Source organism: Balaenoptera ricei, chromosome 15, assembly GCF_028023285.1.
Source record: "Balaenoptera ricei isolate mBalRic1 chromosome 15, mBalRic1.hap2, whole genome shotgun sequence".
In the NCBI taxonomy this organism is placed as follows: Eukaryota; Metazoa; Chordata; class Mammalia; order Artiodactyla; family Balaenopteridae; genus Balaenoptera; species Balaenoptera ricei.
In genome coordinates, this window is record NC_082653.1 from 80,702,895 (window position 1) to 80,716,528 (window position 13,634).

The 13,634-nt window shown below is 50.8% G+C and overlaps 2 protein-coding genes across 3 annotated transcripts in view; one reads left to right on the top strand and one right to left on the bottom strand.

Annotated features, from left to right (window-relative positions):
- Window positions 1–805, bottom strand: part of STYXL1 (serine/threonine/tyrosine interacting like 1) — a 62,078-nt gene extending 61,273 nt beyond the window's left edge. Inside the window, exon 1 of one of the 2 annotated variants that reach the window (XM_059897114.1) lies at window positions 543–805. The gene's annotated coding sequence lies outside the window, so the exon portion shown is untranslated. The remainder of the gene's footprint in view (window positions 1–542) is intronic. The other variant, XM_059897121.1, reaches the window with a different exon arrangement.
- MDH2 (malate dehydrogenase 2) lies at window positions 17–13,418 on the top strand. Its single transcript, XM_059897112.1, has 9 exons — window positions 17–180; window positions 3,711–3,879; window positions 5,404–5,487; window positions 5,975–6,084; window positions 7,439–7,564; window positions 10,258–10,335; window positions 11,189–11,288; window positions 11,631–11,782; window positions 13,106–13,418. Exons 1-9 carry the CDS (start codon window positions 115–117, stop codon window positions 13,235–13,237), a joined length of 1,017 nt encoding a protein of 338 aa, XP_059753095.1. The 5' UTR covers window positions 17–114; the 3' UTR covers window positions 13,238–13,418.
- The last annotated feature ends 216 nt before the right edge of the window (window positions 13,419–13,634 follow it).

Genomic DNA, 13,634 nt, shown 5'->3' on the forward strand with positions numbered 1-13,634 from the left:
CGCGAGGCCAGGCGGAGCAGAGCCGGGAGGTCCGGTGCAGCGTGGAGGTCGTTGGAGACAGTGTCCTGCTGCAAGCTCCTTCGCCAGCCAGTCCGCGCCCCGCCCGTCTCAGCCATGCTCTCCGCCCTCGCCCGGCCTGCCAGCGCCGCTCTCCGCCGCAGCTTCAGCACCTCGGCCCAGGTAGGTCCTGCGAGGGGCTGCCTGCAGGTGGAGGCTCCCCGACCTAGGCCACGTGTGTTCCTGGCTCGCGAGCAGCCTTGACCCCCGGGCCAGCCTGGACCGCAGGGCCGCCCAGTGCTGGTCCTCGGCTGTGGCGTCCTGGGCCGGCCCTGATACCGGGCAGGAGGTGCGGGGGAGAAAGCCCAGGAGTCGGGGGGTGGGGAAGTAGTCCAGCTCCAGGACCGGGGCGCTTCTCCGAGCCTCCCAGTTCGCCCCCGGACCCCCCAGAGGGTCTGCTTTTGACCTGTGCTCCTTCAAGGTGGAGAAGCCAGGGCTCTAGGGCCGAAAGTAACTTATTTTCCGTAGTATTTTGAGAGACTAACCTTGTTCTTGCAGCGTCCGTACAAGCACTGTGTAATTTTTAACTCCATAGTGCAGACAGGCAGAGATACCGAGGGCAGAGCACTGGTCCAAGGTTACACAGTGTTTTGGCCAGAGGATTAAAATTCAGCTCTCCTGACCACTGTGAGTGACTTTTTTGGATCATCAAGCCTTTGCTCTAAGAACCTGAAGACTCTGCTTCCTCTTAAGGACCTTTTGAAGGCTCCTTCCTGCGGTGGGCGGACTGGGCCTGCCCCCGGGTGTTGTTAACTGCGCGGCTTGGCCTGGGACTACTTAAGCCTAAGCTATTTTTAGCTGTCTTCTAGGGTAGCGATTCTCAAACGCTGGTGTGTCAGAATCACCTGAAAGCTGGTAAAGATCAGAGGCCGAGGCTCATTGAAGGAGGGTAGGACCTGGGCCTCCGTGTTTTTTACCAAGTTCCCCAAGTGATTCTAATACAACCAAAGTTAGAACCCAGGAGATGCCCACATTGCCTCTTAGAGTACCACACCCCAAAAGGGAGGTGATTATTAAATGAGGTTCCACATTTCTTACTTAGCTTTTGTTCTTTAGATCAGTTTCCTGTGCATTCAGTTCATTCGAAAAAATAAATATACGAATGAGTACATTTGAGTATCCGTGTTGCCCAGAACTGTGCTGGGTGCTGCAGGTGATACCAGGATGAGTGAGAAGTGGCACTTGAGCCAACAGTGAGTAAACAAACTTAGGACAGGTGGAGGTGATGAAGATTGATGCTGAGTAGTGGGGGAAGGGGGATTAACTGCAGGTAAGACTGGGATTTGCTGATAACGATTTCATGAGGTGTATGGAGAGAAAGAGGACCATGGAGAAAACCAAGGCTTTGGGTTTTGGAGCTGAGATTTGCTGAGGTGGGAAATACTGCTAGAAGAGAGTGATTGTAGTGGGGTGGGTATCAGGAGCTTAGATTTGGATATGTTGAGTTTAAAATGCCTATTGGACATACAGGTGGAGTTGTTGAAGTATATAAGTGTATAAGTCAGAAAGATGAGCTTGAGCCAGATGGTACATTGGCCTAGGGAGACTTCAACCTCAGTGTATTTATGTCTCTCCGTATGTACTAATGTGCTAATATGTATGACACAAAAAACAGAAATTTAAAAACCATAACAGATTAAAAAAAGCAAACTTACAAGTGAAGGAAGTGTTACTATATATCCATTTTCAAAGCCCCGTTGCTAAACAGTGTGCTGTTGACAGCCACTCCTCAACGTGGAAAAAGATATGGAGTTTGGAAACAGCTTGTTTACAAAGAGATCATGAGCTAACCTGCAATACCAAAGATTCTTCTCATCTCACTGTAAAGATATCACCACTTACAAGTTATGTTTTTATAAATATTAACTAAGTTGATGAAACCTTATAATATACAAACAATAACATCACCTCATCACACTGAAAGCAATCCCCTCTTCCCTCTCCCTGTGTTGTGTTCATCTTGTGTGTCACATGGGACTGATTCACTTCAGGACCCTAGTTGAGAGCACCAGGTCAGTCAGTTTCTTGGTAGAGTTTAATTCTTCACCTGATAGATAAAAATAAAGACACAGCCTTGACATTGACATCCTGCACACCAGGGGAACTGTCTTATGCGCCCCACATTGGAGCCCTGGTCGGCCTTGGCAGCCAGGCTGAGTAATCTGGGCATGAGGAACTTGACAAGATTTTTACTCAAGGAAATGATTAAAACTTTGAATTTTTGGAAGGGTGGTTGAGAGGTGGAGCTGAGGACCTAAGTTAGATAATGGCATCAGGATGGAAATCAGGGGCAGGTTGGGAAGATGTTTGAGATGCCAAGTCCTTTCGTGTCCTAACTGGGTGTCTCCAATAAGGGAGGAAGCAGAAGATAGCTCTAAAGTTTTGAATTTGGTTGAACACACGTGCCATTTGGGAACAGGGATGGGAGAGGTAGTAAGGACAAATTTATTTACACAGTTGGGTTTGTGGGACCAGTGGTCTGCCTAACAGAACTGGGAACGTGGAGTTGCAATTTGGGAGTTCCTAGGATTCGGGACAGGATGTGGGAGTGATTATTGAAGGTCTGGAGGTGGGTGAGATTGCCAGACCTCAGGTTCTGGGTTGGTCCAGCTAGTTTTCTGTGAAGTCAAGGGTCCACCTTTAAAGCACCAACTTAAAAACAAACAAACAAAACCTGAATTCCAATCTTAGATGTAATATATGCTTTTTAGAGTTTTAGTTTCCTCGAGCAGATTACACTGTGTGGTTGTTTTGGTTTTGGCTTGAGTTTTGGTTTGTTTGGTTTGATTTTTGTTTTTGATAACAGAAGCCCATTATTACTAGCATCCGTTGCTGTGGAACACAGCGTGCAGTGATAATGTGAAGACCCAGAGTACACGGCTGCCCTAGAGGACCGCACGCCATGCTTTGAGTTCTTGTGGCTGCTCTTCTCTCGGCTTGTCTTCTTCCCTGGCAGCTCCCTGCCTGCTTGCCGGGATAGGCTCCCCTTCTCATTTGTGAGTTTAGGTTAGAAACAGCCTCACTCGCAATGGTTAAGAATCCACCTGCCAGTGCAGGGGACACGGGTTCGAGCCCTGGTTCAGGAAGGTCCCACATGCCGCGGAGCAACTAAGCCTGTGCACCACAGCTACTGAGCCTGCGTTCTAGAGCCCGCGTGCCACAACTACTGAAGCCCGCACGCCTAGAGCCCGTGCTCCGCAACAAGAGAAGCCACTGCAATGAGAAGCCTGCGCACCGCAACAAAGAGTAGCCCCCGCTCACCGCAACTAGAGAAAGCCCGTGCGCAGCAACAAAGACCCAATTCAGCCCAAGATAAATAAATTTATTTAAAAAAATAAAACTGCACATTGAAGGAACGGCTTCTGTTAACCAGTCCAAGTGGCGATTGAGTGAAGTTTGCTCCCCTTTCAGAGGGTACAGGAGTATGCCCCTGACTGTCACAGCATCTAGAGACATGAGTTCTCCCCCATTTTCCTGAGGCAAACCTCTGAACTTCAGAAGGAAAGGGGATCTTTGGAATGGTAGGAATACGATTGCCTCTTCATTTGGTACTGCTGCAATAAGAGACCCAGTGCAGTACTCTGCAGTTTACCATGTGAATCCTTTTAATGCTGATTCCATCTTCACAGTCCTCTCTCTCTGCCTCTTTCTAGAACAATGCTAAAGTAGCTGTGCTGGGGGCTTCCGGAGGAATCGGGCAGCCGCTTTCACTTCTGCTGAAGAACAGCCCCTTGGTGAGCCGCCTGACCCTCTACGATATTGCTCATACACCCGGAGTGGCCGCCGATCTGAGCCACATAGAGACCAGAGCGACGGTAAAAGGTATTGAGCATGCCGACCCTGGAGAACTTACATCTCTCCTCCCCCGTAGGCCAGGATTCAGGTTTAGAGTGAGATTCTTAAGTGAAACTAGGTGTTCAGAGACTTGGGGTTTCCATGTTCATTTTACAATTAAATTTTATAAATTATTGCACCTTTTTTGACTTGGGTCTATAAAAATTTAAATAGTGTCTTTGAGAATAACAACGGTGCTCTCATCTTCCCATTTTTAATTTTTTATAATTTAACAAGTAATATGAGGATGGGGAAGAGGCAGCCTCCTGCAGGGGTGCGGGGGCAGTAAGAAATGCTGCCAGTTGCTCCCCACCCCGGGCCATCCCTCCACCCCAGGGTTTCCTTTGCCAGCTTCCTCAAAACAGGGCCACCTTAGGAAAATCCAAGGGAAATCTAGGTATGTCATCCAAGAAGTCACTCATAATTACATATAATTATATATATCCTGCTTATTTTACCTTCACATTATAGCAGCATTTTTCCATGTCACCAAATTCTTGGTAAAATCATTTTTAAAGATGTACTATAATTTATCACTTATTTATTATTATACCCACACTGTTGACCATTGGGCTGTTTCCTGTTTTGCTCTACTGTAAATAGGTAAGCTGTGTAAACATCGTTATCTTTACATCTTGTTTCTTAGAATCCTTAAAAAAAAGAATCCTAAAAGTAGAATGAGTAGGTATGACCATTGTAAAGCTTTTACTATAAAGTATCAGATTGCTGTGCAGAAAACTTATACTGCTTTCTGTCTCTGCTGTCAGTGTGAGACTGTTTGATGGTGTTTGCATGTATCTTCATTTGGTGTAGACAACACAGGAGATTGACTGTCAGCTCATTTGTTCGTGTGCCTTCCGTGGTCCCTCTGAATTAGTTTGCTCATTTTCTTTTGGGCTGTATATTTGAGTTTCCAAAAGCTCCCGCAATAAGGGAGAAGTCAAATCAAAGCAGATTTTGGCCGATTTCCCTGAGATCTTTGAAAGTGGACCTTCTTTTCCTCAGATGATAGGAGTAAATAGAATGGATGCTGATATTTAGTCCCCGTTTATCAGCACGGGGATTTTCTCTCCTGGCCTCCACGGTGCCTTCTGATCTGACTCCGAGACAGAGCTTTTATTAGGATGACCGTGACGTGGAATAAGCAGCCCTTACTGGGAGCCGAGAAGGACTTAGAAGTGCTGGCGAGTTGGGTTGGATAAGGAAAAGCAGCCGACTTGGCTGATTCTGTGGGAACTTGGGCGGTTACTCTGTTCCAAATCGGGGCTGGGCCAGTGAGGCTGGAGGAAAGTGGAGTGAAAGAGACTGTCCTGCCAGCCAGTGTCGTCAGGCCCACAGTGGTAGTTCTCCAGAAGAGGAACCCCTTCATGGGCGGGCCTTCCAGCCTGTCTTGAGGCCTGTGGCCGGCCTTGGACTCAGGTGGGCCCGTCCTACCCGGGCTCTGTCCCCACAGACGTGCTGGCCTCTCCAAGTCGGAAGTGGTGAAATTGCTCACGTGGGTGTTTTTTCCAGGCTACCTCGGACCTGAGCAGCTGCCAGACTGCCTGAAGGGCTGTGATGTGGTGGTGATTCCAGCGGGAGTCCCAAGAAAACCAGGTGTGTGTTGAAAGCCTTGCCTAGCATCTCCCCACAAGTCAGCTGAGGATGTAGTTTTCCATGAAAAATGGATCTGGTCTGATCTCTGCTGCAGAAAAAATTCCAAAGGCTCCCCAGTGCCTGTGGGGTACGGATGAAGCCCTCCACCTGTCACTGGGTCCCCTCGCCCAGTCTCATTGTGTTCTGTGTGCACTTTTTTTGCATGGAACGCCCTTCCCTCCACCTGCCTCCACCTTGGAAGCTGTACTGATCCTTGGTGATCCTCCTCAGGTATAACCCCCCTCATTCCCCTCCCCACGCTCCACCCTCAGACCTCTATCTTGGCACTTGTCACACTGGGCCGTTTTCCCTACAAGATGGATTTACTTGAAACGGACCCTGCCTCACCCATGTTTGAATTTCCCATAACAACAAACACACACAACTTGGTACACGTTTGGAAATTCGTCCTGTGCTTTATGAACACCTTGAACTGGATCGTTCGCAGGCATGACCCGGGATGACCTGTTCAACACCAATGCCACAATTGTGGCCACCCTGACTGCTGCCTGTGCCCAGCACTGCCCCGAGGCCATGATCTGCATCATTTCAAATCCGGTGAGTGCCGGCTGCTGATGCCGCATGAAAGTCCACAGTTAGCAAAAGTGTGCTTCTGTGCTTAGAGGGAGAACAATCAGGTTCATGTGCTGAAATGGATAAAGTGGATGAGCTAATAAAAGGCGCTTAGATTTATTTCCTAAGGATTCCTTCTGGCATAGACCAAGTGAGTTTTAACCTGGTTTTCCCATCGACCGTGTGCCTTTGGGCAGATCGTTTCCCCTCTCAGTATCTTAGTTTTTCCACCTGGAAAATAAGCCCATTCCTGAGGCTGCTTCAGCCCTGATTGTGGTAGCCTGTTACCTCCTTTTACTGTGTTCTACTTGGGGTTTGCAATTCCTGCTTCCTGGCGTCCCCTCCCTCCTCACACTCACACATGATCCCGTACGCAGCCCCCCAGGCCCTGCTTGCTGGTTTTTGCAGGAAGCTAGTTCTCCAGTTCAGAAACTCCAGGTGCTGTGTCCCTCCTGAGAAGTCGGCTGTGGCTCCCACGCCCGCCCTAGCAGGGCCTCAGGTTGCATTTGACAGCATCTCCTCCGGTCCTCCCTGCTGGTTGATCTGGACTCTGGTCTCCCAAGTACAAGAAGGATCTGGGTGAAAGTGCAGTGACACTGATGTTGACTCAGGAACGTGGCCGCTGATAAACACGCAGAGCTTGTGCCCGTGGCCTCTGAGAAGAGGATCCTGCCCTTTCCAACCAGCTCACCTTTCCTCGGGGGCAACTGGTCAGAAGTTCTTGGGGGGCTGATTAACCGGTGCCTAATATAAATCTCGCTGTTTTTGTCTTGTTTTTATTCTTTCTATGTACCAGGTAATGTGTTAAAGCACTTGCCATGTATTAAGTCACTTAATCTTCACAACAACCTCATGAGGTAGTTGTCTCCCGTTTTAAGAAACTGAGTTCTAAGGAGTTGAGGTAACTTGGCCGGGGTTACGACACAGAGTGACAGAGCTGGGACTGAGCTTGTAGCTTGTAGCTTCTTGCTAGGCTGTCTTTTTTTTTTTAATGGCCATTCGGGCTAAGTCCCAGCTGGAGCAGAAGGTGCCTTGTGGAGCCTTCATCACATTTTTAAGTTGATAGTTGAAGGGTCACGTGCATGTTTGAACTTTGGGCTCGGAGGCCACCAAGGGGAAGAGTGCCTCCCTCAGTGAATGGTTTCTTCTTTCTCATGGCGGGGAAAAGAAGCAGTCTTTTAGAGTAGGGGGCCTTCCATCATGAAGGTCGCTTATCAGGGCAATTTAATGTGACAGCTTAGGGCTTGTTAATGGTCTGACGAGAAGATTTTTCCTTCTGTCGCATGGCTCTGCTCTCCGAACGCAGGCAAATTGTGCCCCTCTCTCTTGGATTTACTAGGTTAACTCCACCATCCCAATCACAGCAGAAGTTTTCAAGAAACACGGAGTGTACAACCCCAATAAAATATTTGGGGTGACAACCCTGGACATCGTCCGAGCCAACACTTTTGTTGCAGAACTGAAGGTAAGAGCTGCATTAGGCATCTTTCAAGTTACCTTTCTGAACCTTTCTGGCTATTCTTGGCTCATTTACTGGCATGGAAGACACCGGGGCCCTTACAGGTCACATGTAACTGGAGGGTTTAAATGTCTTTATAGCTCGCCTCCTTGGTGGGAAGCAGCTTGCGCGTTTTCTTGGGGAACGCAGACAGCAGGCCCCTGCAGGCTGAAACCGGCCAGCTTCCGTGTTGACCAGCTCGCTCTTCTCCCCGCTGCATCAAGGGTTCGGCTTTCCCTGGGTTTCTCACTGGCTAGGCTGGGTTGTGCTCTTCGTGTTCATCGGCTCGGCTCTGAAAACTGGTCCTAACAGGTTTTACCCACTAATCATTAGACGAACGATAAAATCAGCAAACATGAAGAACTTGGGAAAGTCCCTGAAATCACGTCAGAATTCTTGTCCCTGGTCTGTGTTCTGACTCCCTTCCTGGGTACCTGCAGTGACTTACCTCGGTTCTGCTCCCGCTGGCTGCCTGCTTCTTCCTGAGCCGCCAGGCTCGTCCCGGGGCGGGGTTTGGCACCAGCGCCAGGTCTGGAGTCCTCGGTACCTTTCACAACTCGCTGTCTAGTCTGTTGGGTTATGGGCCCAGCAGAACCACTTCCTCTGGCCCAAATACATGTCCCTCCTGAGCTTCAGGCCATTTTTCGTGAACTTATGGAGGAGGGGGTCCTCCCACGTTGGGAATAATTGTCGTGCACACAGCTTAGTGAGAAGGGCGCACACAGGACCGTTGACCTTCCTCTTCCTCCCCTGCGCCCAGCACTTCTCTTCTAGGGTGTGGACGGTACGGTGCCCCGCTGTGATTCATGCTCTGCTGTGTTCCTCAGGATCTGCTCTCCGAGTGGGGTCAGATCCCTGAGATGTGGCCCCGGGGCCTGGGAGCTCTGTGAGTGAAGCGGAAAGAGACACTTTAATTCCAGAGACAACTGAATCACCATTTCAGCGCACGTGTGTTTAGACTGTGGTTGTCTTTGAGTCAGGAAAGGCTTTGCGGAGCGGGTCTCGGTGAAGCCGAGTTTGAACGCGCCCAGGCCGGGAGGCGGGGGTTCCGGCTTCCCGAGGCATACACCCCCGGTTCCTGGAAGCAGCAGTGCTCGTTCTCGTAGGGCTCCCGTGGTGCTGCCAGCTCCGGGGGAAGCACACGTTTCCCCGGGGCCCCTAATCCTGCTGCAACAGTAGATACCTGTGGCTGTTTGAATTAATTATAATTAAATTAGAAACTGTGGTCCTCTGTTGCACTAGCCACACTTGAGATGCTCCAGAGCCCCACGTGGCCGCTGTGATCCCACAGAGAGTTCTGTCAGACCGTGGAGGCTTGGCCTCGAAGCTTTGCCATGTGAGGCGGGGAAGCATGTCTCCGCCCTGGCCGGAGGATCTAGCGCTGGATGCGTCAGTTAAGGAATGCGCCCTTTACCTCAGGCTGCCTGGCATTCTGAAAAGTTCCTGAATTGCACAGAGAATGAAAGGCTGCCCTTAACCTTAACCTCGCAGCCTCTGGCTCCCCCCTCGGCCGTCTCCATCCCCGCCTTCCACTGGGCTTGCCCTTTGCACTTCATGCTCTGCTGATGGGACATGTTCTGTGAACCCCCAGGTCTTTGTTCTTTCTGCCCCTTTTGCCTAGAATACGTTTCCCTTGGTGGAGTCCTGCTCCTTCCCAGATGAAGTTAGGTCTGCCCCAGGAGGCCTTCTCCCAGGTGCCTTACAAAGCCACTCTGTGGCTGGCTTCACCCATCACATTGGAGCATCTGTTTGTATCTGTCTCATTTTGGACAATGAGCTTCTCAAAAGCAGGGGCCCTTTCTGTTCGTGCCTGTGTCCCTGGTGACCGGCGTGGTGCCCTGGCCTGTAGACACTGCCGTGCGTGTCCATTAACTCTGTGCTGCTGGGTCTGCCCACCCTTGTGGCTGGGCTCCCCAACCTAGGCAAGGCTGGTTCCTAACTTACGCGGTGTCTCTCTCTAGCAGCTGCAGCATTTGGGGAAGGTGGCAGCATTTTGGGGCTGCTCACCCCCTCCCGTTACTCCCACCAGCTTCTTTTTTTGACTGTGTTAAGAAATACCTGGTTCGCAGATTCTTGGGGGCATCGTGCCTCCGGTTTAACAAATGAATCAGCCGTCCCAGCAAGCCCCGCTTAATGAACCGTGGCATTGTGACCCCTTTCAACTTGGTTTCCTTCTTTCTGTTCGAATCACTGTTTGAGTTGACAGACTTCTCACCCCTGGGTGTTCTGGAATCTTGCTCTGATACGAGGGATTTTTTCTCTGTAACAAAGTGTAGGTACATAAGTCTGAGCTAATGCGTGGGGATGACATCAGGTGTGGGAAAGAGGATTGTCATCCTCTGATTCCAAGAAGCTATGGGACTGATGGGGACCAGTTGGGACCCTTCAAGAAGGCAGTTTTCAGCACATTGTGAAGGGAAAGCCTCAGAGTGACCTCACCAGACACCAAGTTACTCACTGCATGTGTTGAAACTGACGTTAGGCCGTGCAGGGGGGCCTAGTGGGACACGTGAGCACGGCTGGAGTCAGGTGGCCTCTTGCCTGGTTTTGTTCTGGGTTCTGTGGATTTTTCCGGTATTGGTGCTTTAGGTGCATATGACATGTGTTACACTCAAAGTGCTTGTTAAAAGTTAATCAAGCTTTACACTTTTGGTGACCAGGGTTTGGACCCGGCTCGCGTCAACGTTCCTGTCATTGGCGGCCATGCTGGGAAGACCATCATCCCCCTGATCTCTCAGGTGTGTGTGTCACCCTGCCCGGAAGCCTCAAGACCACGAGCACCGTTCAGAGGTTCACTTTGGGGCCCTCGGAGCAGGCTGACAAGGCTCTCACCGTCTGTTGGTATTTTGAAGGGATTCCTGCTGTGGGGCTGTGGTCAGCGTCCACAGCTGTGGGAGTGAGTGTGGTCAGAAGGTGTTCAAAACGGCCAGTTCCTACACAGTGAAAACTGCCGGTGGAAACATCACTGCCTTCCTGATTAGGTCAGAGCAGGCAAAGCTGCTTTGTTTAAAAATGAGGAGAGACAAGGTAAACACCACTGAGAATAAGATAAATCACCTCATAACCTCAGGAGAAAATACTGAGGAAGCACCTTTTAAATCTAAGTTGGTGGACATCCTACAAAGCGAGCATTCAGTACCCTTGACAGATGTCCTGAAAGCCAGGGGAGGACTGCGGAAGCAGTCAAAGGCGAGATCTCTGGGTGCTGGTGGGTCCTGGGCAGGACCCTGAACAGAAGGGACGGTAGTGGAACAGTCGGTGACAGTTGAATAAGGTCTGTGGTTTAGTTAATTTCCTGTTCTTCATAATTGCACTGTGGTTATGTAAAATGTTACCAGGGTAAGCCGGGTGAGGAAAATCTTTCTGCTATTTTTACAACGTTTCTCTAAGTCTAAAATTAGTCCAAAATAGAGAAAGTTTTTTTAAAATGAGTAGAGAACTCACTACACCTCCCAACAAAGTCGGCTTTTTCTTTAAAGAAAAGGTCTTGATCTCCCACGTGGCAGCGATGCCGGGCCTCGCCGGGCGTGGGGCTGGGAGGTGACCGGATCCTGGCCCTGCTCACATGATCCCTATGACTTCCACTTGCAGTGCACCCCCAAGGTGGACTTCCCCCAGGACCAGCTGACCACCCTCATCGGGCGGATCCAGGAGGCCGGCACGGAGGTGGTCAAGGCTAAGGCCGGAGCAGGTAGGCTCTCGGACAGCCCCGGGCTTTTAGAGGCAGAGCCGAAGACTCATGAGGGCCCAGCAAGGAGCGGGTCCTTTTCTAAGTTTCACGTCCATCTGCTTGATAAGCAGCCCCCCAGTCAGAGGGCAGCGCAGCTTGCTGGGGGCCGTGGAGTAGTGTTTGAGGTCAGCAGAGCTAATTCCATGCCATTTGCGGGTCTGTCATTTCAAGGGATGCTGACCTAAATTCCTGATGAGACTGGAAAGCTGGAGGTTATGCAGATGGGGTTTTAGCTGGCGGGGAAGCTCACCTGGATCTTACGGTCGCCGCGCTAGCTTGGCTGACCTGCCTTTGTCCTCCTAGGCTCTGCCACCCTGTCCATGGCGTATGCTGGAGCCCGGTTTGTCTTCTCCCTCGTGGATGCGATGAACGGAAAGGAAGGAGTTATCGAATGTTCCTTCATTAAGTCTCAAGAAACGGACTGTCCGTATTTCTCCACACCGCTGCTGCTGGGGGTATGTATCCTGGAGGCCAGGTCTTGGCCGGAAGGAGGAGCATTTTCTGTAGCTGAGACTCAGCAGCTGTGCTCCGTGCATTTGCTCCATGATTCAGATTTCCTTGTACAGTAACTGCATCTCACCGCCTGGCCTGTGCTTGGATATTTGAGGGTAGAAGCATCACAGAATCAGGAGCAGGGAGAAACCTCAGTCTGTGGGGCTGACGGGAATCTCACGGCTCCAGCAGCTGGTCAGCAGCGGCCGCCTGGGTATGCTCCCCGATGAGACCCTCGTTGTGTCCCGAGGCGGCCCACGGACAGCCCTCACAGAAGAGGCTTCCCCGCACTAGGCTGTGCTTGTTAGTTCTCATTCTGACCTCAGGGCCTGCCGAGGCGTGTGCAGTTGGTAGGCTTTCCAGTTCAGGCATTCCTGGGTCCTGCTCCTCATCCCACTGGTTTTCCTTCTTGAAATGCGCTGGGACGGGGCCCTTCTAGTCACCTTGCTGGCTTCAGCCAGGCTGGTTTTGGGCAGCCCTCTGGTCTGCTTGACTCCTACCGAGTCTTCAGTGAGCAGGTTTCCACGTCTTAGCTGTGGGCACCTGCTGGAATCAGGCAAATGTGTGCTCGCCTTCCTCTCATGCCCAGAAAGAAGCCCTTCCCACAGACACCCTGGTGTCCAAGATCCCTGAGACCGACACTAGTCTCCAGAACTAACTGTGGTTAGCTCCAGAAGCAGCTGAGTGCAGGTGTGTGCAGCCTGGTGCGGCCTGCAGGAGAGGCCCCCGAGGCTGACGGTCCCGGTCAGGGAGGCTCCGAGGAGGCGGCCTGGACGCCAGCCTGCTGTTTTCCTAATGTCCGACCTGTATCTCCTTAATTACGTTGGATTCAGGTGGCTATTAAAGTGTTTCTTCAGTCCTTCACCAACTTGGGAAAAAAACTAGATCCCAAAAGTACACTCTGTGTCAGGGAGAATAACTCAGGCGCTACTAATTATTGAGTTCTTTGTGTGCCAAGCAACCCACATTTGTCCTCACAGCCTCCCGTGGGGTCGATAAGGAAACAAACTTGGTGGGTGCGTGACAGGTGCACACACAGTGAGTGCCAGAGCCCGGCTCCCAGCCCAGGGCTGAATGACAGAAGCTGAGCTCCTGGCACGGCTCACACCCATCCTGTCCCGTCCTGCCCCGTCCCCGGGGTGTGCGGCTCCCTCAGCAGGCTGCCCAGAAGCCACCGGTTAGACAGGCGAGGCAGGGCTGATGAAGTTACAAGAGGGATTTTCTGTAACAAACCCATTCATGGAAACTTCCTTGTAAAATCTTACCACCTCCCCTCTCTCCTTCAGAAAAAGGGCATCGAGAAGAATCTAGGCATTGGCAAAGTCTCCCCTTTCGAAGAGAAGATGATCGCCGAGGCCATTCCTGAGCTGAAAGCCTCCATCAAGAAAGGAGAGGAGTTTGTAAAGAACATGAAGTGAGAAGTTGGTTAACGAGCAGGCCGTTTCCGTAACTTATTAAGGCGTCATGTCACCGTAAAGCCACTTCAGACACCGTTGTCTTTTCAATTTGCTTTGATGATGAGTATTGTATTAACGAACTACCCCTTCCAAATCTCGGGTCAGTCTGTCGGTGCATCAATAAAAGCAGGCTTTGATTTTCTTTTTTCAAGGTCTCCAATTAAATACTGCGCTTTCAGAACCCCGTTGGAACTGACTGCAGAGTGTGTGTCGGGCATCTCTTCCCCCCGAGTCAGAACTAGGGGTTATTTAAAAAGTAGACTGAAACGTCATGGTCTCATCCGTAGCTTCAAGTCTGTAATCTTCATCAGTAAGTGCTTCTCCCAGCCCTGCTCTTTGCACCATCGTGTCCCTCAGG